This window comes from Haliotis rufescens, unplaced genomic scaffold (genome assembly GCF_023055435.1).
Source record: "Haliotis rufescens isolate VD_foot unplaced genomic scaffold, xgHalRufe1.0.p SCAF_44, whole genome shotgun sequence".
Lineage (NCBI taxonomy): Eukaryota > Metazoa > Mollusca > Gastropoda > Lepetellida > Haliotidae > Haliotis > Haliotis rufescens.
The window spans coordinates 2,603,682-2,627,692 of record NW_025964157.1 but is presented as its reverse complement, the minus strand read 5'-3'; the positions used below and the strand labels follow the sequence as shown (position 1 = coordinate 2,627,692).

Genomic DNA, 24,011 nt, shown 5'->3' with positions numbered 1-24,011 from the left:
GGTTGTGTTGACAGAACTGTGGGGTTGATCTTAGTTACAGGTAATCCTACTGGCTGTGCCATGGCCCTACATTGTTACAAAGCATGTTAAATGAAAACGTTTATGTTCAGTTCAGTCTTTCATCTATAAAGACGCTATAACGCCCGCAGTTTCTAATATGCATCTGTTATTGCATATCTAGTCAGCAAATAATAATCTTGTGATTATGACTACCTGTACGTCATGATTGACCAGGGAGTGCTACATTGTTAGACAGCATCATTGTTTCATTACAACCTGTGTCATATGATATGTTCACCTGCAGAAAGGGCGTGGCCGTTTGTGACAAAACTAATGTGTTACCGGTTATTATTTCTTTAGATGGTGTGCGATTCTTATCATGTTTTTTGACAGATGAAATTAAGCACACTTGTTTTTGTAGGGGTGGAGGAACACTTGTGCAGTGTTTGTACAAAACAAGGAAAGACAACTCCAGCCTCTTCTTGGTGCTCTGTCTGCGATGTTGTGCACTGTGAAGGATGTCTCCAGATGCACAACATGATGCCATTGTTGTGTGACCATGAAGTGGTTCACTTGTCTGATCACACCAAAATAAAGGTCAAGCGTCGCTTCATGTGTAAAGTCCACAGAGATGAAAAGGTGAAGTTGTTCTGTAAAGACTGCAATCAGGCAATATGCACGATATGTTGCAGTATAAAACACAGGGCATGTAAGGATGTTGATACAATAGAGAGTATGACCCCTCTTGTGAAGGGACAACTGACAAGCAAACTAGAGAAACTCGGAATCAACGTTGCAGCTACGAATAATATCATAACCTGGAGAAAATCTACAATTCAAGATGTGAAGAGTAATTCACAAACCCTCAAAGATCAAGTCATAAAGACACGAGAGACAGTGATGCGTGTTATTTTAAGAAAAGAGAAGCAACTCCTTGGTGACATCGACAAAGCTACTGATGAACAATTACATGAGTTACAAGCAGATATAAAATCCCAGGAGATCGAGCTACAGATGTACCAGCAGCAGTATGAGTTCACAGCCAATGCTGTTACGTCCAACTTTGAGATGGACATGTTTGCCGTCTATGAGTCGGTGGGTGAGACGTCTACAGACAACAGAGACACGGACAACAGACCAGCAGCAGGAAGGGTTGTATTCACACACGACCTGGACAAGCTGAGTAAAGCAGTTGATGAGCTACAGCTGGGGGAGGTTGAAGTCATCCATGATGTGAGTGACCCCCAGTCTTCTCCTGTTCTACATCACACCATTGACTACAAGGAAGATGAGGACGTGAAGAATCCTTGCTTGTATGACGTCACAGTGTTGACTGTTGATGGCGTGAAAGTGATGGTAGTTGCAGATTGCAATAACGTGAGACTCAAAACATATTACACATCAAACTTCAAATCCTTTCATAATCAGCTTCTGCTTTCTAATAGTCCTAGGCAAATAGCCAAGTTAAGTGAGAGTCAGATAGCTGTCAGTGTTCCAGACAGTAAGGAAATAGTTACAGTGAATGTTACCCCAGATCCTGTATTACTGTCAACTATCAAAACAAGCAAGATGTACTACGCTCTAGCTGCTCTGAGTCCTTCACAGCTGGCGGCAGGTACATGGAGACAGTCTCACTCTGTGGACATACTGGACATGACAGGGAGGATACTGAGGTCTATCAACACGGGGGTGATAGGGAGTCCAGGCCACATCCATGTCACCAGAAACAACAACTTGCTAGTCAGTGAAAGAGACGTAAAATCCCTTGTGTGTGTGACCAGTGAAGGAGACGCTGTTTTCACCTACACTCCCACAGGAGACAGAGCTCTGACACAACATCGGGGTGTCACAACAACCAGCACAGGAGATATCCTGCTTGTAGACAAACACTCCCACAGGGTGATTCAGCTGACAGAGTCGGGGCAGTTTGTCAGAGATGTCGTCACACAACAGGATGGTCTGAAAGATACTCGTGGTGTCTGTCTTGATGCTGACGGCCTGCTGTATGTTACGTCTGGGAGATATGTAAAAGTATTCAAATTCTGCAGGCGCTGAATGTGGAAATAGGGATAATTTGATCTCCAAACACAGTTGACTATTTCAAAAGTTGGCTGCTGCTTTAGGTCCAGATCGGATCCAGTTCTTCCCTTACACACGTAGTCCATCATGTCATTGATTAAATATAGGACGACCTAACACCAGCAGAAATCTGACCTGATAGAAGTACTTCTCAAGTAGACCTAGCACCAGTAGTAGTCTGATCTGATAGAAGTACTTCTCAAGTAGACCTAGCACCAGTAGTAGTCTGACCTGATAGAAGTACTTCTCAAGTAGACCTAGCACCAGTAGTAGTCTGACCTGATAGAAGTATTTCTCAAGTAGACCTAGCACCAGTAGTAGTCTGACCTGATAGAAGTACTTCTCAAGTAGACCTAACACCAGCAGAAATCTGACGTGATAGAAGTACTTCTCAAGTAGACCTAGCATCAGTAGTTGTCTGACCTGATAGAAGTACTTCTCAAGTAGACCTAGCACCAGTAGTAGTCTGACCTGATAGAAGTATTTCTCAAGTAGACCTAGCACCAGTAGTAGTCTGACCTGATAGAAGTACTTCTCAAGTAGACCTAACACCAGCAGAAATCTGACGTGATAGAAGTACTTCTCAAGTAGACCTAGCATCAGTAGTTGTCTGACCTGATAGAAGTACTTCTCAAGTACATTTATGAAAGGAACGCACAATAACAGCACTGAATGAGGACAACACCACACGAGAGATCACGCGACCTAGACAGATGATATTGGACAGTATTGTTGTTTCATGTTGTTCATAGAGCAGTAATGTTGTGTTGTGTAGTGTACTGTACATCTGACGTGTGTTGTCATGGAATTACCTGTTCACATAATTGCGCATGCTATCGGTCTCTAGATTATTAAGTTCGACAACCCATCTCCTTATGTTTTAAAGGGGCGCTTAACGCTTATAAAACATCAATAGCGTTCAGTGATCTACAGCGGATATAATATTGTGTGGATGCTGTGAGAACTGGTTGAGTTCTGTAAATGTACTAATTTGTATCAGTTATTTCTACTATCTGTAGTGTTGAGTAGAGTATAATAGTAACAAGATTCATACTAAATGATTATACATACATGTTTATATAGTCTTTACATATACTAGTATATAATCAATTCGCCTTTATTGCATATGCAGGAAACTAGGAAATCAGCTAAGTAAGGATGGATGAACAACTTCTATATTACTTCGTACTCCAACTTCTAAATGCCTCTCAAAGTAGTCATGATATCAGCTGACGATTTTGCATTTTGTCAGAAACAAGTGTGAGCAAGTAGTATTGAACCTGTCACAAGAGCGGAGTTAACAGAACACACAACAAAATGCAAGCAAGAGTATGTCATTAACTTATATTTTTTCATTTAATCTTCATATTTCTAATAACATGACATGTTATAGGTATGGAGATAGTAATGTTTTTCACACTAGGAATGAGTGACGTATTTCCTCCATCATTGTGTATTCCAATAGTTCGTGATACATTGTAATTGCTAAACGTGTTGAGATCTGTATATAATAGTCAAATGGACAGTAAAACATTTTCAAGGGTAGAAGTTGCAAATTATTTGTCATTTCACACTTTTTGACTGGTTGTCAATCATGTTGTTAGATTGACAGGTGGCGATAGGTTAATTGATAGAGATACTTATATCACTTTTGTGGCTAATTTAATTGATTGGATAATTTGCCTTGATCTATGTCCGTATGTCATTTTTATTAATAAAACTACATTACTTCACTTTTCTGGAGACAAGAATAGTTCAGTGTTTGAAACAGAATGTATCAATAACAACACAGACGCTTTTATCAAAGCTCTAAGGTTTATTCATCTTTCAGTCATTCAGTGTACCAACAAATAGCCCTCACACCATGCCACTTGCCAGTCTACGACACCGGCATCGATATGACAAAGTCAGAAGTCACCAAGATTGCCATATTATGCATGGCACTTTGTCCTTCCCGGGTAATGAGTTGTATGATATTAACAAGCAACTGTATGGATCTTTACCCCACTGTGACAGCATCTGTATCCACCATTTTGCTGATATCTTCATCAAAGTATACTTTAAGAGTGAGTGAGGGGCCTACATTACTTTAGCCATTAGTGAGTGAGTGAATGAGTGAGTGTGTGTGTGTGTGTGGGGGGGGGGGGGGGGGGGCTACATTACTGAAGCCCTTAGTGAGTGAGGGAGTGAGTGATGGGCCTATAATACTGTAGCTGTTAGTGAGTGACTGAGTGACTGAGTGACTGAGTGACTGAGTGAGGGGGCCATTAGTGAGCCATTAGTGAGTGAGGGGGCCAACATAACTGTAGCCATTAGTGAGTGAGTGAGTGAGTGAGGGGGCCTACATTACGGTAGCCATTAGTGAGTGAGTGAGTGAGTGAGTGTGTCAGTGAGTGGGTGAGGGTGCTACATTACTAAAGCCATTAGTGAGAGAGTGAGTGAGTGAGGGGCCTACAGTACTGTAGCCATTAGTGAGTGAGTGAGTAAGGGGCCTACATTACTGTAGCCATTAGTGAGTGAGTGAGGGGCCTACATTACTGTAGCTATTAGTGAGTGAGTGAGAGGGCCTACATTACCGTAGCCATTAAACAGGTTCAGATTCGTTGTGTGAACCACCTGAGGTATTGTGCTATCCCGTTTGGTACTACGCCACGAGGCAACTCAAAGTGAAACAAGGTGGGTCTTGTTCAATGGAGTTCCAAGTTGATTCGCCTGCTCTTGTGAAAATGGATATTTTAACCACACTGACAAGAAAATGTCAACTTGCAACATGAATATTTAGATGTTGTCCAATAACGAATTCAATTCTATGAAACAGAAAAATGATGGATCAGCTCTTCAGTAAAACACAAACTTAAATTATCCTTTGATAACGGTACCTGTCAAGAAGTCCATTTGTGACATCATAAACTACAAATGTACATCTTGATTGCCACACTGTTAGTGTTACCATTGTCGGCTCCTTCTTGTTACGTCCAGGTCAATCACTAGACCTTCACTGTAATTGGCTTCTCTCCTGTATTAGTGAGTGAGTGTTAGTGTTACCATTGTCGACTCCTTCTTGTTACGTCCAGGCCAATCACTAGACCTTCACTGTAATTTGCTTCTCTCCTGTATTAGTGAGTGAGTGTTAGTGTTACCATTGTCGGCTCCTTCTTGTTACGTCCAGGCCAATCACTAGACCTTCACAGTAATTGGCTTCTCTCCTGTATTAGTGAGTGAGTGTTAGTGTTACCATTGTCGGCTCCTTCTTGTTACGTCCAGGCCAATCACTAGACCTTCACTGTAATTGGCTTCTCTCCTGTAAACATCATTGGCGTCGTCATTATATTGTTATTTGTGTACATTTATCCCACCTTGTGTAAACGTATCGTCATGTATATATATATTAACTCCATGTAGTCACTCAGCATTCACCTGATGAAGGGACAAGAAGTAGCTCTGAAACGTCGTCACAAAGAATAATGTTATCCATAAAAAGTCTCCTGTGTTCGTATTCTTTCAACTTCAAACAACTTCAAAACTTCCCCGATGTCCTGGACTCCTTTAGTGCTGCACTTATTGAAGTAGCCACATGGCAGATTGGATATGTACATAGGCCTCAAGTATGTAATGCCACTTTGACCAATACCTGCATTGTTTCTTGTACAGTAAACTACGGTTTTAACGAACCCAAAGGGACCACCAGTTTAAGTTCGTTATAACCGTAGTTCGTTATAAGCCTATATACAGCATATATACAGCAAATGTACGGGACTAAAAAAACCAGTTCGTTATATCCGCCGATTCGTTATAAGCGTGTTCGTTATAAACGTAGTTTACTGTATGTAGATTTTGTACCAACTAACACTGGCAGTATCATGGGTCAACAAATCTTCTGTACCAAGTTTAGAAATGCAAAATGTCTAACCAAATTTAGATTTAAACACCAGCCCACACATGGCTAATACATATGAATATCTAACCAATGACCAGAAAGCCGTTTCCCTTTGGTTTCAACTAAGTCCCTATGTATATATTTCTGTATACGACACCCAGTGTATTATTCAAGTCTCAATGTGCCATGTGACCGGGTGTGGACAGAGTGACTCGTGCAACATACATCTGTCATTCACAGACAAACATTCTGTACATCATTGTTTACACCCAAGGAAACTCTCGTCAAGTCACTTGTAAAACATTGCTTCAGAAACACTGAATTATCCTAGCTGGTTTGAAGAACAAAGCAGTGCAATATCTTCAGCTTCTGAATCCTGCTTTGTCTCTACACACCTACCTCAGCACTAAGAGGCTACGTACACGTGACATCACAGACATGTAAAAAACATTTCAGGAGAAAATGTAAACCCGTGTATCGTACTTGGTCCGAATTAATAACAATTATAATTTCACTCTGTGAACTAAGTGGGGTACATGGAATGTTTTAGTCTGACTTGGGTGTTGGTATATTGTGGCATAAATAGGGTGTTGCCCTTTCTTTAGCTGTAATACGGAAAACACAACACGGACATGCTCATATGCAAAATGACTTGATGGCATTATCAATTGTACAACTACAATTTTCCTGAGGATGAAGATTTGATGATATAACAAAACATCCAACAAATAAAGTTTGTTTTGAGTTTGCTGTTTAACGCCGCACTCAGAATATTCCAGCTATATTAGGGTGGTTTGTAAAAAATCAAATCTGGACCAGACAGTCCAGTGATTGACATCATGAACATCTATCCACTCAACTGGGATAAGACGTCATGCGGACCTTGTGACTGTAACATGAACACGTGCAGCTAATAATACAACAAGTGTGTGATAAGCAACATAACGCCTTGTCTCATGACATTTTAATTGCTGTTGTAAATCATATTTTACAGGAAAGGGGCGTGAGTGACGTATTGACAGGTCATACTTTCAGAAAGGGGGGAGCTAGTTGAGTGTTTGAAATAGGGTTTACCGGGCGGAAGTTCCAAGATGTTAGATTCAGGAGGAGTAATGTATATCGTCGTTATATTCAAATGTGTAGCACACCTAAGCTATTGGCAATGGAAGCATTTGGAGCTTCTCTACCGAAGGATTAGATTCCTGTTAATATTCGGTGTATGGTACCTTTTATAGATGGGCTTCTTTCCTATGGTACGTTATCATATTACTATGGGTATGTTATCATATTCCAATGGGTATGAAAAAGGCGACTAAGGCATCGGGTGGTCAGGCTTGCTGACTTGGTTCGTTGTCGTTGAATAAGCCCTGGGATGTTGAGAGATTTCAACATTTGTTCGTGATACTTCTTCCCGCAGTACATGAACACGCGCTTTGGTCTTACACAATGTGTGATACAGCTGTATGTTTATTAAACCGATGATCTCTTCAACGGGTGATCTGGCAAGTAATAAAGATCAGTACACACTCATGAGGTCAACCTTTGCGAGGAAACTGCCTGGGGTGATCAACTTTTAGTGTCCCTCAAGTCGGCAAGACATCATCTGCAACACAGAAATCAACTTAGCCAGAGCTCCTGCATTCTTCGACTGAACTGTACACAATCTGTCTCTATGTGGGCTATAAACCCTCACGTCATACCGCACTTTCGTTAGGCAACACACTGCCGAACTGAAGGTTTGAAATATCTTAGGGCTCTTTGCTGCAGCCAAAGGTAGCTTTTTATGCTACAAGTATAGGTAGTACAGCACAACTCTGATCATGGTTACTTGGGTGCAGTCGTATTGATCTGAACCACCCTTGAGGTCAACCTTTGCGAGGAAACTACCTGGGTGATCCACCTTTTACCGTCCTTTAAGTCCAAGTATGAGCACTCACACTTTACCATGTAATAATTCATATCTTTTCCCGCGGAAACTCTCATCGTGGATAAGTCTTATCTTGCTGTCAGTCTTCGGGATAGCACCAAACACACTAGCAACTCTAGGTTTAGATGTGGCAATCCCATAATTCCCTAACATTAATTCTTCCCTTTATCTGCAGTTCTGTTTGCTTCCGGTTTAAACATGGCGACCTGTGATTCCTTGTTTCTCTGTGCTCCTGTCATGGGCCAGTATATCTCCCCATACGTATTTCGATGCAAGGTGACTTACATCTAGGATGTCATTCAGACAGTCCAGTATTCCAGATATATCCACTTCTTTGTCAGTAATCATCTTTAAAGACGCCTATACTGACATATGTCCACATCTCAAATGTGAAGCTATCACCGTCCCCTTTTGAACTACCAAGGTCAAGTTTATACCTTCCCCGGAATCGAGAAACTTCGCCTCCAGGTCTTGTTCTCCAACGATTCTATCCACTCATAATCTCTCTGCTTTCTAACGTTTGCCTTACCTTGGATAGCCCAAGTCAACACACACGGAGATGGTGAGCCAATTTGGGCGGCGTTTTTCCCGGGAGCATCCATGATTTCAGGCATCTTTGTCCCTGCCGCCTTCTCTTCGCTTTTGTTTCAGCTCCCCTGACACTAAGAGTCCTTCTCATATTCCGCGGCCATATTACTTGTAAAACGGATATTGTTTGTTTGTTTGTCGTTTAACGCCGCACTCAGCAATATTCCAGCTATATGACGGCGGTCTGTAAATAATCGAGTTTGGACCAGACAATCCAGTGATTGACCTCATGAGCATCGATCCATGCATATGGGATCGATGACATGCATCAAACAAGTCAGTGAACCTGACCACCCTATCCCGTTAGTCGTCTCTTAGGACAAGCATAGTTGCCTTTTACGGCAAGCATGGGATGCTGAAGACCTATTCTACAAAAACAACAACTGATATTGCGTGAGTGAGTATGGTTTTAAGCTGCTCATAATGTAATATTCCATCAATATCACCAGAAATGGTCGTCACACATTATACCCACCCATGTTGGGAATCACTAGACTACCCCACCGCCCTAAAACGGAAAGACCCCCTACGGGTCATGAGCAACAACTTTGAAAAGTCAAACCAAGCTCAATATGCAATATTATGGTCTAAGGGGGACAACTCCTCCCTGTGTTCAATACATTCTCTCGAAAATTTGACCTTGTATCAGTTCACGTTTGATTGAAATAACAAAAGAGATTGCACACATTATTTCAGATAAATGCCTAATGGTCAAACTGTAAAAAGAATCTCTTGCATCCTGGAGTGTTGGCTTGATGGTACAGATCTGAAGAGAGTCGTACAAAGTTGCTTCTAATGAGATACAAGTATATGCCTGCGCATACCAGATCACGTGATCTACCAGGAGAGAGGCGACTTCAGAGAAGAGAGCTCCACGTTGTAATAGAGGTATGTCACATATTTAGATGCCATTGTACATACACACGTATAGATTTTACATTATGTGACAGTTCATGGTTGTGTTGCCTATGTTTTACTCTATACACGCAAGGGCAGAGGTTTGACTTTGACACAGAAAGTAGACTTGACATTGACGTATCCAGCAGATGTCCACCATGATTACATCAATATATAGTCTGGAAGGTAATTTAAGGTACGGACGTTTACTACAATGTCTGAAAAACTATCGGACCTACTGCAGTCAAAGTTGGTAAGAGATTATTAAACAGTCATACATAACTGGATATTACATTTAAAGACAATTGGTGCATGAATAAAAAATCTGTCTGTTTAGCTATAACTATATTTCATCAACAACCAGACCTGTTCGTCACGGGTGGAACGAGCATTCATTGTAACAGCCATCTGCATAATGCTACCCCTGCGTCACAGGGCCATATGACACAGTTGAACCAATCAACTCAACCCGAAAGGGTGCACGGCAATCACGCACGTTGAGAAGCCCAACGCTAACACCGTATTCGCCCGTGCACCCTTTCGAGTTGAGTTGATTGGTTCAACTGTTGAACACGGAGCTAGGCAGACAGATTATCGTCTGTCTTTATGACACAAGCAGTTACAAGTTATAACGAAAGTGGAAATGAGCTTAAACGTCCATCCTTATAGTTCTGTAGGATGTCAGTTAGCAGCTGAATCGTCATCGCTGATGAAAGGCTACACACGCGAGAGTATTACCATTATAAAAATCAATTAACATGGAGCTAGGCAGACAGATTTTCGACTGCTTTTATCTGAGGTCGTGGTACCAGTAGTTACCGGTTATAAAGAAAGTAGAAATTAGCTGAAACGTCTGCTGGTGTCCACCCACCTACCCCGCACATTAGCATACTCGGGTCATTTGATTTGCTGACTAAGTGAAGATTGCGTTTTATGTACATTAACATGCGTGCTGGAAACACCACATGAACGATAGGTAAGTTCTTCGGGTCGGGGGAGGTGTTGTGGCGATAACAAGGTTGGATCAGAGTTATGTCCCTTTAAGCATCATCGACTTGCATGTATGTTTAATATCAGTCATATGACAGTATACGCCTGTATGATTTTGTCTGTTGTGTGTGTGTGATGTGTGGTGTGTATGTATTTGAGTGTGGGTGCGTGGGTGCGTGCGTGCGTGCGTGCGTGCGTGCGTGCGTGTGCGTGTGTGTGGACAATCCGTATCCGGTCATGAAGACAATGAAGACTTTAAGTTTTTACTCACCCATGAAGTAAACGTTTGTTGCCTGACGTTGCACAGCAGAAGCGAACACCTGGTGTCGACACTGATTTCCAGTTATCTATTCACATAATTTTCACCACTGTTTTGCCTTAGATGGTATGCGCTTTGGCAGATACTGATTATTCTTTGGCGTTGTCGATTTTTATTAAATCTTAATGTAGTACTTCACAGAGGAGAGTGCGTATCCCCAAACACGCCCATATTTGACGACGGTTTAAACCACGTGTCTACTCGCCGTCTTGACCTGGTAAGGTCACGTGAGAAAGTTGTGGGGTGACAGGCAACCAGGAAGTAAAGTATTGAAGTACGTGCAGTACTCGGGGGAGGTGTTGTGGGTGTTTCAAACCTGATTTACCTTTCACTATAAGAAGCTGAAACATCAACCTGTGTTTATGGAAATGGGTCCATGGCTTAAACGACTGTTGTTCTTGTTTCGGTTTGAAATTAGTCTACTGTAAGATTGTTGAATTAAGATCGTTGTATGGAACTAATTTTAATATCCATGTGCATTAATTCTGTGTCATGTGTTAGAAAAACATGGCATATATTCCACCCAGTCTCTCCACTTCATGGAATGTACATATTCATTACTTAGGGGAAAACGTGAAATGGTATCATGATACTGTGTGGTATTTAATTTTCAGGGCAACTTACGTAAAGCATAATCAACAAGAGTGATGTTCCACAGATATACATGTAATGGGGCGCCGTGTTGTCACGTTGGGGATGATGCATTCATGTACATGTTGTATGATTCTGTCTATAACATGTGCCTATATACTTCACTAAACTATCGGTATGGCTTCAGATGGCGACCGCTAAAAAGCTGACAGAAAACCACCTCTCCTGTGTTATCTGTTCTGAGGTGTTCACAGACCCAGCCACACTTCAGTGTCATCATACATTCTGCAAGTCTTGTCTGCTAAAATAGGAGGAGTGGGTCAGTCAGCTGAAACCAAGTCACGTCATGCAGGGGCTGATGGACGACTTTGGCCACGGGACAAAGGGTAATCAGCTTATAATACTACTGCCTGACTAATATACCTTTTGCAAAGGTTTGTAAACAACCACAAACGTGTGCATAGATGAGCATCCACTCATAGAATTGCTTATTATGACTTCATGTTAAACGATTTTGATGCAGGTAAAATATTTCTTTCTTGCAAAGGCAAATAAATTACTTTCCGTTTGCAACAAAGAGCTTCAGATGAACCTAATTACCTTTTGCCATAATTTTATGAAATCAACATGAATTTCATGTCCTACCCCTGCTACGTCGTCATTCCTTTTTGTTATATTATTGTCAGTTATTAATACAATTTGTATGACAAGCTAGCATATAAATGTCACAATTTGTGTCTGCTTATCCTGAATAGGGACTACAATACATGTCACAGCTAGGAAAGGGTTGTGTTGACAGAACTGTGGGGTTTATCTTAGTTACAGGTAATCCTACTGGCTGTGCCATGGCCCTACACTGTCACAAAGCATGTTAAATGAAAACGTTTATGTTAACTCCTCTGTCAGTGAAGTCTCCCATCTATAAAGACGCTGTAACGCCCGCAGTTTCTTATATGCATTTGTTATTGTATATCTAGTCAGCAAATAATGATCTTGTGGTTATGATTACCTGTAGGTCATGATTGACTAGGGAGTGCTACATTGTGAGACAGCATCGTTGTTTCATTACCACCTGTATCATATGATATGTTCACCTGCAGAAAGGGCGTGGCCGTTTGTGACAAAACTAATCTGTTACGTGTTATTATTTCTTTAGATGGTGTGCGATTCTTATCATGTTTTTTGACAATAAAATTCAGCACACTTGTTTTTGTAGGTGTGGAGGAACACTTGTGCAGTGTTTGTACAAAACAAGGAAAGACAACTCCTGCCACTTCTTGGTGCTCTGTCTGTGATGTTGTGCACTGTGAAGGATGTCTCCAGATGCACAACATGATGCCATTGTTGTGTGACCATGAAGTGGTTCACTTGTCTGATCACACCAAAATAAAGGTCAAACGTTGCTTCATGTGTAAAGTCCACAGAGATGAAAAGCTGAAGTTGTTCTGTAAGGACTGCAATCAGGCAATATGCACGATATGTTGCAGCATAAAACACAGGGCATGTAAGGATGTTGATACAATAGAGAGTATGACCCCTCTTGTGAAGGAACAACTGACAAGCAAACTAGAGAAACTCGGAATCAACATTGCAGCTACAAATAGTAACATATCCCAGAGAAAATCTACAATTCAAGATGTGAAGAGTAATTCACAGACCCTCAAAGACCAAGTCACAAAGACACGGGAAACAGTGATGTGTGCTATTTTAAGAAAAGAGAAGCAACTCCTTGGTGACATCGACAAAGCTACTGATCAACAATTACATGAGTTACAAGCAGATATAAAATCCCAGGAGATCGAGCTACAGATGTACCAGCAGCAGTATGAGTTCACAGCCAATGCTGTGACGTCCAACTGTGAGGTGGACATGTATGCCGTCTATGAGTCGGTGGATGAGACTTCTACAGACAACAGAGACACGGGCAACAGGCCAGCACCAAGATGGGTTGTATTGACACACGACCTGGACAAGCTGAGTAAAGCAGTTGATGAGCTACAGCTGGGGGAGGTTGAACTCGTCAATGATGTGAGTGACCTTGAGTCTTCTCCTGTTCTACATCACACCATTGACTGCAAGGAAGGCGGGGACAAGAAGGATCCTTGGTTGTGTGACGTCACAGTGTTGACTGTTGATGGCATCAAAGTGGTGGTAGTTGCAGATTACAATAACAAGAGACTCCTAACATACTACACATCAAACTTCAAATCCTTTCATAATCAGCTTCTGCTTTCTAATGGTCCGTGGCAAATAGCCAAGTTAAGTGAGAGTCAGATAGCTGTCAGTGTTCCATGGAAAAGGAACATAGTTACAGTGAATGTTACCCCAGATCCTGTATTGCTGTCGACTATCAAAACAAGAAAGAAGTACTCCGCCCTGGCCTTTCTGAGTCCTTCACACCTCGTGGCAAGTACAGAGAGACAGTCTCACTCTGTGGACATACTGGACATGACAGGGAAGAGACTGAGGTCTATCAACACGGGTGTGATAAGGAATCCAGGCCACATCCACGTCACCAGAAACAAAAACCTTATAGTTAGTGAAGAGGAAGTAAAATCCCTAGTATGTGTGACCAGTGAAGGAGACGCTGTTTTCACCTACAAGCCCCGAGGAGACTGGGCTCTGGCATGTCCTCAAGGCATCGCATCAACCAGCACAGGAGATATCCTGCTTGCAGACCAAGACTCCCAAAAGGTGATCCAGCTGACAGAGTCGGGGCAGTTTGTTAGAGATGTCCTCACACAACAGGATGATCTGATACGCCCTCTTGGTGTCTTTCTTGATGGTGACGGCCTGCTGTATGTTACGTCTGACAAATACGTAAAAGTATTCAAATTCTGCCCACGCTGAATGTGGAAATACGGATAACTTTGATCTCCATACACAGTTGAATATTTCAAAAGTTGACTGCTGCCTTAGTTCAGATCGGATCGGATCCAGATCTTTCCGTACACACGTAGTTCACCTTGTCATTGATAAAATATAGGGCGATCTAACACCAGTAGTGGTAGTCTGACCTGATAGAAGTACTTCTCAAGTAGACCTAGCACCAGTAGTAGTCTGACCTGATAGAAGTACTTCTCAAGTACATTTGTGAAAGGACGCACAATAACAGCACTGAATGAGGACAACACCACACGAGAGATCACGTGACCTAGACAGATGATATTGGACAGTATTGTTGTTTTATGTTGTTTATAGAACAGTAATGTTGTGTTGTGTAGTGTACTATATATCTGACGTGTGTTGGAGTAACCTGTTCACATCATTGCGCATGCTATCGGTCTTTAGATTATCAGTTCGACAACCCATCTCCTAATGTTTTAAAGGGGCGCTTAACTCTTATAAAACACCACTAGCGTTCGGTGATCTACAGCGGATATAATAATGTGTGGATGCTGTGAGAACTGGTTGAGTTCTGTAAATGTACTAATTTGTATCAGTTATTTCCACAATCTGTGGTATTGAGTAGAGTATAATAGTAACAAGATTGAACTCAATACGGACAATACGCTCTCTATCAGTCATATCCCAGACACATAGGAGATAAGGAAATCTTTGCCGTAGCGATGTTCAAGGAAAACAATGCTGTACACCCATGCAGGTGAATTTATATTCACGGTTTACAAAGGACAGGGTGTGGTTTGACAGGTGGTCAAAGGGACACAACTCTGTGCAGAAATATGTCTTGTTTCCATGCAGTTCCAAGTCAAGTCACTCGTTCTTGTGGAAATGGATCTTTAAACCACATTGGCAAGAAAATGCCAACTTGCAACAAGAATATAGAAATGTCGTGTTATAATGAAATCTATTCTATGAAACAGAAAATTGATGAATCAGATCTTCAATAAAACTCAAACTTAAATAATCTTTGTTGTAACACCCAGCCACCCAGCCCAATCACTGGATGTGTGTGTCTGTGTTTGGTGTGGTGTGTGTGTGTGTGTGTGGGGGGGGGGGGGGGGGGGGGGGGGGGGGGGGGTGTGGGGGTGTGTGTGTGTGTGTGTGTGTGTGTGTGTGTGTGTGTGTGTGTGTGTGTGTGTCCACCATGTAGTTTCTCAGCATTCACCTTATGAATGTACATTGGCCTTAAGTAGTGGTGCCATTATGACAAATAACTGCATAGTATCTTGTATGTAGATGGTGTATCAAGGGTCAAACAATCTTCTGTACCAAGTTTAGAAATGCAGAATATCTAACCAAAGTTAGATTTAAACACCAGCCCACACATGGCTAATACATATGAATATCTAACCAATGACCAGAAAGCCGTTTCCCTTTGGTTTCAACTAAGTCCCTATGTATATATTTCTGTATACGACCCCCAGTGTATTATTCAAGTCTCAATGTGTCATGTGACCGGATGTGGACAGAGTGACTCGTGCAACATACATCTGTCATTCACAGACAAACATTCTGTACATCATTGTTTACACCCACGTAGACTCACTTGTCAAACATTGCTTCAGAAACACTAAATTATCCCAGCTGGTAATCGTCGAGCTGCTAAGTGTACAAAACGGCCGAAATGTGGACTTTGAGTTAAAAGCATGAAACTTGGTACAAGAAAAGCTTTTACCATGGTGATTAAGAAGAACAAAGCAGTGCAACATCTTCAGCCTCTGAATCCTGCAGGATTCACAGCCCAGTCTGTAGGTTCAAGTACTAAGAGGCTATATATGCAGTGAGCATATTTGACATCACAGTCATGTAAGATGTAAGGAACATTTCAGGAGACAATGTTTGCCCGTTTATCGTACTTGGTCCGAATTCGCATATTAATAATAGTTATAGTTTCACTATGTGAAATAATTGGTGTACAAATAAACGTTTAAGTCTAACTTGGGTGTTGATAAATTGTTGCAAAAATAAGGTGTTTGCTTTAGCTGAAATGCATATGTGCAGAAGACGGGCATGCTCATGTGAAAAAATGATGACATTATCAACTGTACCACTCAAAGGTCGTTAAGGATAACGTTTTCATGATATGAAAAATCATGCAACAAATAAAGATTGAAATATACTGGTACACAATGATTTGGTAACCCCTATAGGACCTCACGATGTACGGATAAAGGCTTGCAGTCGTGTGCATGACGTACTACTTTTGTTGAGGTGCTTGAAACTGGGTCAACACAACGTCACGTTGCAAACGTCTTTTATGTCCACCAATGTGTGATCAGTAGGACATGAAATCGATACCAGACGATTGGTTCAGTTACACGGCGACCTGAAGGTTGTAAACAGCCTTCCACCTCACAGCGGGAAGACAGGTTCTTCTGAATGCAGCAAGACGTCATCAGTTCGTGACTGCCACTACAATCAGAAATGACTTGCGGAACACCAATGGCATTAACGTTTCTTCTCAGGCAGTGCGTAGTCGTCTCCGTGGGGTATTCCATTGACACGGCAGGCAAGCAGGTTTTGATTTGGCTGAAGAACACCTCAATCGGACAGACCAGGATTGGTCTCATGCCCGAGTGTGGCGAAGACAAGGAGAAAGATTTCAGGATTCCAACAAAGCCGAACATGACCGCTATGGAGGGTGCTCAATCATGATTTGGGATAGGATCAGTACAGCTGAAAGAACTGTATCCTACAGTGCGTCACAGAGATGGAATTCTGGGTGTGTACGAGAGACCGTTTGCTGGTACATTCGGACCAGACTTCATCACCAAGGACGATAACTCACGACCTCATTGTGCCAGGGTGGTTGATGCTTAGAGCAAGAGAGTATTGTCAGCCAGGTCACCAGACCTCAACCCTATCGAAAACATGTGGAACGAGCTGCAGATCGCCTTCTCACGACGGCCTGTACTTCCGGCAACTCTTTAAGAACTCAGCAATGCTTTTAGTGGAGAGTGGAACAATCTTACCTTGACAACCACACTTACTGGAGTGGCGGTGATTGAGTCACGGTTTTTTTTACAAAGAGTTTGTTTTGGTATTTTTAGGTCAGATGCTCTCATTGTGATCTGACTGGTTATTGTCGCATGTTGTTTGATTGGAGTGTGTGGCACATGACGACGGTCTTTTGGTCACTAAACATGTCGTCACGCAATATTGCCTTTGGTTATTTCAACACATGTGCACAAGTTGACGAAGTACCTTTTAAAGTGGTTATCCTCAGCAAACTTTGAGTGGTACACTCCAAGACAGTGAACATTATTATTTTGAATGTCCAGCCACAATCATATCAGACTGAGTATAAGAACTACAGTACATATTCTCTAATTACACTTTTGGGCCCGAACATATCTTATGGTCTTTATTACATTTCGTGTCTGCATCGGAACAAGTTTATATATACACTGACAGAAATAGTTAATGAAGTGTACTTACTTACTGAGTGACTTTCACTGTCCACTCAGACTATTTTACTAACCAGTTAAGACTGACTGACTGAGTATGGTTTTACGCCGCTTTTAGCAATATTCCAGCAATATCATGGCGGGGGACACCAGAAATGGGCTTCACACATTGTACCCATGTCGGGAATCGAACCCGGGTCTTTGGCGTGACGAGCGAACGCTTTGACCACTAGGCTACCCCACCGCCGCTAACCAGTTAAGAAAGTATTTGCTAATTGTGTAATATTTGTAAATATGGCCTATCGTAGACCAGTACACTTTACTAATCAGTTGTAAGAGATTACTATCCATCTTTCAAAGAACCTTCTCATAATATTTACTAACTGCAATAGTAAGTATTAAGTAAGTATAGCTTATAGTAAGTATTACTATATCATAAAAAGGCTCGTTTCGTGGTCATTTTGCAATCCCTGTTGGCAGCTGCCGAATACAATTTGCATAAAAACAAGTAAACAACATTAACAATACTGGTGAAAGATAACATTTAATGATTTTCAGTGACATTTTAAGATTATTTACACAATACTACGAAAAAATACTTGACAGGGTGATTAAACTCCACAAATATTGTTTTACACTGGCAAACGTAACAGCCCCTCTCTTCATGGAGGACATGTTAAATTTGTCAGTCATGAAAAAAATAAATAAAAACTTTCAAGGCAAATATATACCAAACACTCAGAATCATAATTATTTGCCTTGTTTATTTTGGGTTTGAGAGAGTTACATGGGGGATGAGTAATATTTGGAAAGATGTAACCAACTTTTAACAGAAGCTTTTTCTTTGTCTGACATATGTAGGATGATATATGCGTACAAACGAAATACATAAATAATTACGAACCTATTTTTTCTGACTGTAAATTATTACACTAGACATGTTTGTGATATTCGGCACAATCATTAGAGGAAGACACGCCCTGTCCTAGACTGGTTTATCTGCCCTAGAGCTCCTGCGCTCCTCGCCTGCAGACACTAGGGAGCGAAGGGCAGGGTCCCAGTCTAGCTCTATTCGACCTATTTCCCATAACTGGAATAGTACTGAGTGCGCCGTTAAACAACAAACCAACCGACCTATTTCCCCATACAGCATTTTGCTGCGGTGGAACATTGACTCATTTCCGTGAAGCGGGTGTCTTTCGAGAGGGACGGGGACGTGTCAGGCTACAGGAGTAAACATATCACCATTTGGGAGGTAACTCTCATAGAGAAGTATGGTCCATGGTTAAAAATAGCAAACGCACTCACAAAGTTGTTGGTTTCAATGTTAAAGAGCTAAAATAGCAATGAAAATTATATGAATGCATCCCTGAAAATCAGTACTGGCACCAGGTGTTCTCGAAAAGGGTAAGTGTGTCCTTCTCTACCGGTAGCAACCGCTACCCAGAGAGTAGAGGGCTACAATACGTTGTGTATTGACTTTTAAACAATTTTAACGGTTTTCCTTTTTTGTCTGATCTGCATTCTTATGGAATACGTATTTACTTTTCAGAAATGAAATAGTGACTACCTTCGGCTACTTTGTGAAACAAACAAAATGCTCGTGTCCCCCTTTCACAGAAAAGTGAAGTGAAAACATTGTATGCTCGTCATAGTGAACAGTTACTGCTTGATCGCTGAGCCGAGTTGATTTATACAAATTTAGATGCAAGGATTGTAATTTTAGCCAGACCTGAGGATACATGGTACGTTTTGTCACAAATACTAAAAAATAATGCATTACATATATTTTGGATTTGCCGTTACTGAATATATACACCCCACAAAAGTATCGCACAGCAAATTTGAAGGGACATTGCGAGTTTATTTTCAGTGTAGAGGTTTTCAAACGGTAAAGGGTGTGTTGACTCATCATCTGCCTGTAGAATGGTCGCCACCTTAACTGCACAACCTTGTGGATCCATTCATGCGCGCCGTATACACACCTAAGGGGTCTTTATAGAGAAATTCATGTTTGATGACAGAACGTTCATGCGTCTTTACTGCTATTAGTTTTAAATAGAAATTTCAACCAATCTGAAAGTCTGTCTTTGGAACGATTGTGACTGTGTGTGCTATCCCAGAAAATCAAAGATGGCAAATCATGAGCATGCACTAAACTGGCATGTCACGTTGAGATATCGCCACCGTGTTGGACATTAATCAAACTGTCGACAAATTACAAAACACACATTGACTGGATTCCGTGATTCCAACGTCCACGGAAGGCCAGTGCCAGAGAGAACAGGGTCCTTGTACCTAGGGCAAAAGAGAACAGGGTCAAAATGACGGCGGTTTGTAAATAATCGAGTCTGGACCAGACAATCCAATGATTGACATCATGAGTATCGATCCACGCAATTGGGATACGATGACATGCATCAACCAGGTCAGCGAGCCTGACCACCCGATCCCGTTAGTCACCTCTTACAACAAGCATAATCGCCTTTTACAGCAATCATGGGTTGTTGAAGACCTATTCTACCCCGGATCTTCACGGACCGCTAAACCTAAAAAGTGTGTCTCTTGAATGCTGGGGGGCCGGAAGCTTTAGATTGTGTATATTCGTGTATTTATTTACTTAATACTTTATTTAATACAAAGGAAGACTCATATTACAGACTACAAATGTGCAGCTTTTTAAAACTACACGTGCATGTGTAAATGATTAATGTTTCCCGTGGAAAGAATATTCATGTGGGAAAATATTCCAGCGTTGGTAAGATATTGGCTGTGGGTATTATATCCACTGGACATCTTTACCTAGGATGTTACTCTCTCCAGGGGGAATAAATATCTTATTATTCTGATGCATTGTTTACTTCTTTTGACGATCGGTAAATGCAAATATGGAAGTTACAAATCAAACGTGTGTATTTTTGATTGCGATCTCGAACATCCAAATACAATTATATCTAAATATCTGATATTTACAAATAATATCTACTTAACTTCCATTTTGATATGTTTTTGAAGCATTTACTTGACCATATGCTTGTTCCGAATTGGCACCAGTTGTGCGTTTTGGTTTGTTGTGACGTCATTATAATTGTGATGTGAATAGCAATGCTGTCTGTATTACGTCAACAATGCTGTGTGTATTACGTCAACAATACAGCCAACAATGCTCAGGCGCGCGTGAAATCATTTTAATAAATTGCAAGTGATTTTACTATGGTCTATTTACTATATGATAAATGACATTGCATGCCAAGGGTCGCAAAATACAATGTTTATTCCTTATACAGAATCTCTCTGTATAAGTATAATAAGATATGGTCTCTCTCGCTTTGTCTCACTTATTGTTTCGTTTCTGAATTTTTACAACAGAAAAGAAAGGAATGCTTATTTTTTTCAGTGATCTATGTTTCTTGTGGTTGGCGTAAATAATATAGTGTGCTGTCATACATGAACATGAAGTTTTTTCATGGTCGGTTTTGTTTAATCCATTAATTACCTCCCCTTACCCGGAAGTGTTTGTCGCGCAGGTGCCCGTGATAGTTGTGATTGACGACAGATTGACCAAAATTATCTAGTTGACAGTTTTCATAAATGGAGATGATCCGGGACTACTGACAAGATGAGTTTCGGGTAAATTGATGAAAACATTAATTTTTGTTGCTTTTTGTGATATGTCGAGGTTATTTTCTCTTTTAACATCTAATTGATGTCATGACGTGATAACGAAGTATGGGGCATGAACGAAGTAGAATATTGGTGTTATCGCATGTTGGATCTTCTTGTTCAATTGGCTGGCTTTCGTCAATATCTACATAGACCAGCTTTGGGACTAATGCAGGGTTTTTGGAAAGAGACCCGCCCGTATCCCCCCACTCCCCTCTCAAAAAAAAAGAAAAGAAAAAACCCTAAAAGAAACAAAAAACAAAACAAAAACGAAACAAACAGGATTGAGCACACGGTATGAAACATATTATAAAAAAACAGTGGGATACGGGTGGAAGTTTTTCTCAGGCGCTAGATTTGTATACTGATCCAGAAAGAAACGTCACGTGATGAATGTTTCCCATTGACATATCAATACATTTTTGTAGGTATCGCGTTTTTGACATTATAGTCTGTATCAAAATTTATTGTTAAAAGCCAAAAAGTGAGTGAATATGGGTATGAAGGGTAGGTGAAATACAGTTTAACAAACGACCATAGTACAAAGTTCCGAATGCTTTCCATGAAAATAAAAATTCACTTGGGTTTCCTGGTACCTTTTCTGATAAATGGCACCCCAATATGTGGATGAAACATTCTTGTATGAACACTAGCACCATGCCAAGACTTACAAAGAATCAGAGAAACCAGGCTTTATGACGACTGCATGCTGTTGGTCACCTGGTATCATCGCTGTTATTAATATAATCTGTAGATGTCGTCATAAAGCCAGGTTGCGCTCATTCTTCATAAGTCTTTGCATGTCAATGCCTACAATCGTGTATGTTTGTATTGATGGATGGATGGATGGATGGATGGATGGATGACCTTGTAGGGAGAGGTGATAAAACAGTGTATAAAACATTTCAGTCAGACAACCGGACTGGCAACTTTACAAAGTTACCCGACCAAATAAAATGTTGCCAGTCCAGAATTATCTAGACTAACAAAAAAATGTAACAAAAAGGTTAAACATGAGAATAGTACTGTTAATGTTAGTTCTCAGAAAATAACAATGAACTGGTGGATTGTCAACTTAGTAACTTTAACTCATTGAAATTTTATTCATCAATAATCTGTTTAATGTTAACAGTTAATTTACCTCTTGCACTGAATTAAAACTTGAAGATTAGGTAATGTAGGGAATAATAATAGCCAGACCACCGGGCATGCAAGTTTTCAAAACTGACCAATGTGACCATCCGTCAGCAGATTAGACTGTCATGGACTGTTGAACAGGCAGGTTTTTTAAACACTTGTTCAAATAGGCTTTGCCTGTTCACTAACCCAATTCCTATTTTTTGAAATAAATATTGTTTAAATCATTAGTGATACTTTACCTCGTGAAACAAAGAGAACACCGAGAATTGCCGCAACCACACATTTATGCTTTAAGACAGGTTTCAGCAACCCATGCTTGTCGTAAGAGGTGTCTCACGGGATCGGGTGGTCTGAAATCTTGCTTTTTATTTTGATGTTGCAGGTCTGCTATACGTTTTGAGCTGGATACAGCGGACAAACCTCTTGTCTTTTGGCAGCTGGGTGAGTGTCATTGAAGTACTTCTTTTCAAATTGTCATTGTTTAAGTAAGTATGTTAAAAATTTAATGTTTCTTTGACAATATTTCAGCCATACAGGGATGAGTACAATGTCGTAATTAAGCATGAGTTAGAAAAGTTAAAAAAATTCTGACCCTGATAGAACATATCCAATATGTTGTGTCAGGGTACATATACAAATGTCATTACCGTATTCGACGTAATAAGCGCCCAGGGCGCTCTCAAAATTAGAAATAGGGGGCTCTTATTAGAATATATTTTTGTGAGATTAAAAACGAGGTTGAAAGGTTGTAAATTTTGTGGTTTATGCTGACAGCCTGAAATGATATAAAAGAAGAATCCGTGTGTATTATGCACGATAGATATATTTTCGAGAATTTAGTTGTCCATAATTAAGGGTGCATATAACAAACGAGTGCGTATTATACACGAATAAATAAGTCTTGCTAACTGGTGCTAACTGGGATTGTTCACTAGCCAATATATTAGCAAATAACGCCGTGGGCGCTTATTAGAGCGGGGCGCTTATTACGTCGAATACGGTAATAGTATGATTTATGCAAATTTTGCTTTAAGCTTTCTATGGAAATCTAAACATTATTTTGTAACAATACCAGATTTGGAATTGAGTGTGAGGAGCTCTAGTTTTGGACTATATCACTTGCAGTGGAGAAGTCAGGTGATCTTTTGTCATTCCCCATGTTATTTTTATGTTTAGTTTTTACATTTTATTAACATTCTTATCAGTTTGATATTTTAATATGTTTCAAGAACAGCTTTCTGTATCCAGTGCATGAAAAAAACAAATAAAAAACATTGAGAAAGATTGGTGTGACTCAAAATGTTGCTCTGTAGAGTTAGTGAGTTTAGTGAGCGAGGGAGTGAGTGAGTAATATGGCATGACAGATTTACTATATGATAGATTAGTAATTTGAAAGAATCGGATGGCCCTTAACCTGTTTAGTATTGTACATCAGGAATATAATCTGGGTGAGACAAACCATGGACCATATGTGGTTTGCCGTCATCAACTTTGTGATGTTGAGATGATTCACACACAGGAACTCGTTATTGGTCAGTAAATAAAAATATATACCCCCTATATGTTAGTAGAGAAAAGGAGCGTCACTCGCCATCTTGCCGGTTTGTTTACATTCGATATCAAAGGCGA

The 24,011-nt window shown here is 40.7% G+C and overlaps 1 protein-coding gene across 1 annotated transcript in view; it reads left to right on the top strand.

Annotated features, from left to right (window-relative positions):
- LOC124136065 overlaps positions 1-15,141 on the top strand; it is a 34,149-nt gene extending 19,008 nt beyond the window's left edge. The window contains exon 3 of the mRNA XM_048383078.1: positions 12,485-15,141. Within this exon, the coding sequence (XP_048239035.1) occupies positions 12,485-14,118 (1,634 nt within the window). The 3' untranslated portion in view covers positions 14,119-15,141. The remainder of the gene's footprint in view (positions 1-12,484) is intronic.
- The last annotated feature ends 8,870 nt before the right edge of the window (positions 15,142-24,011 follow it).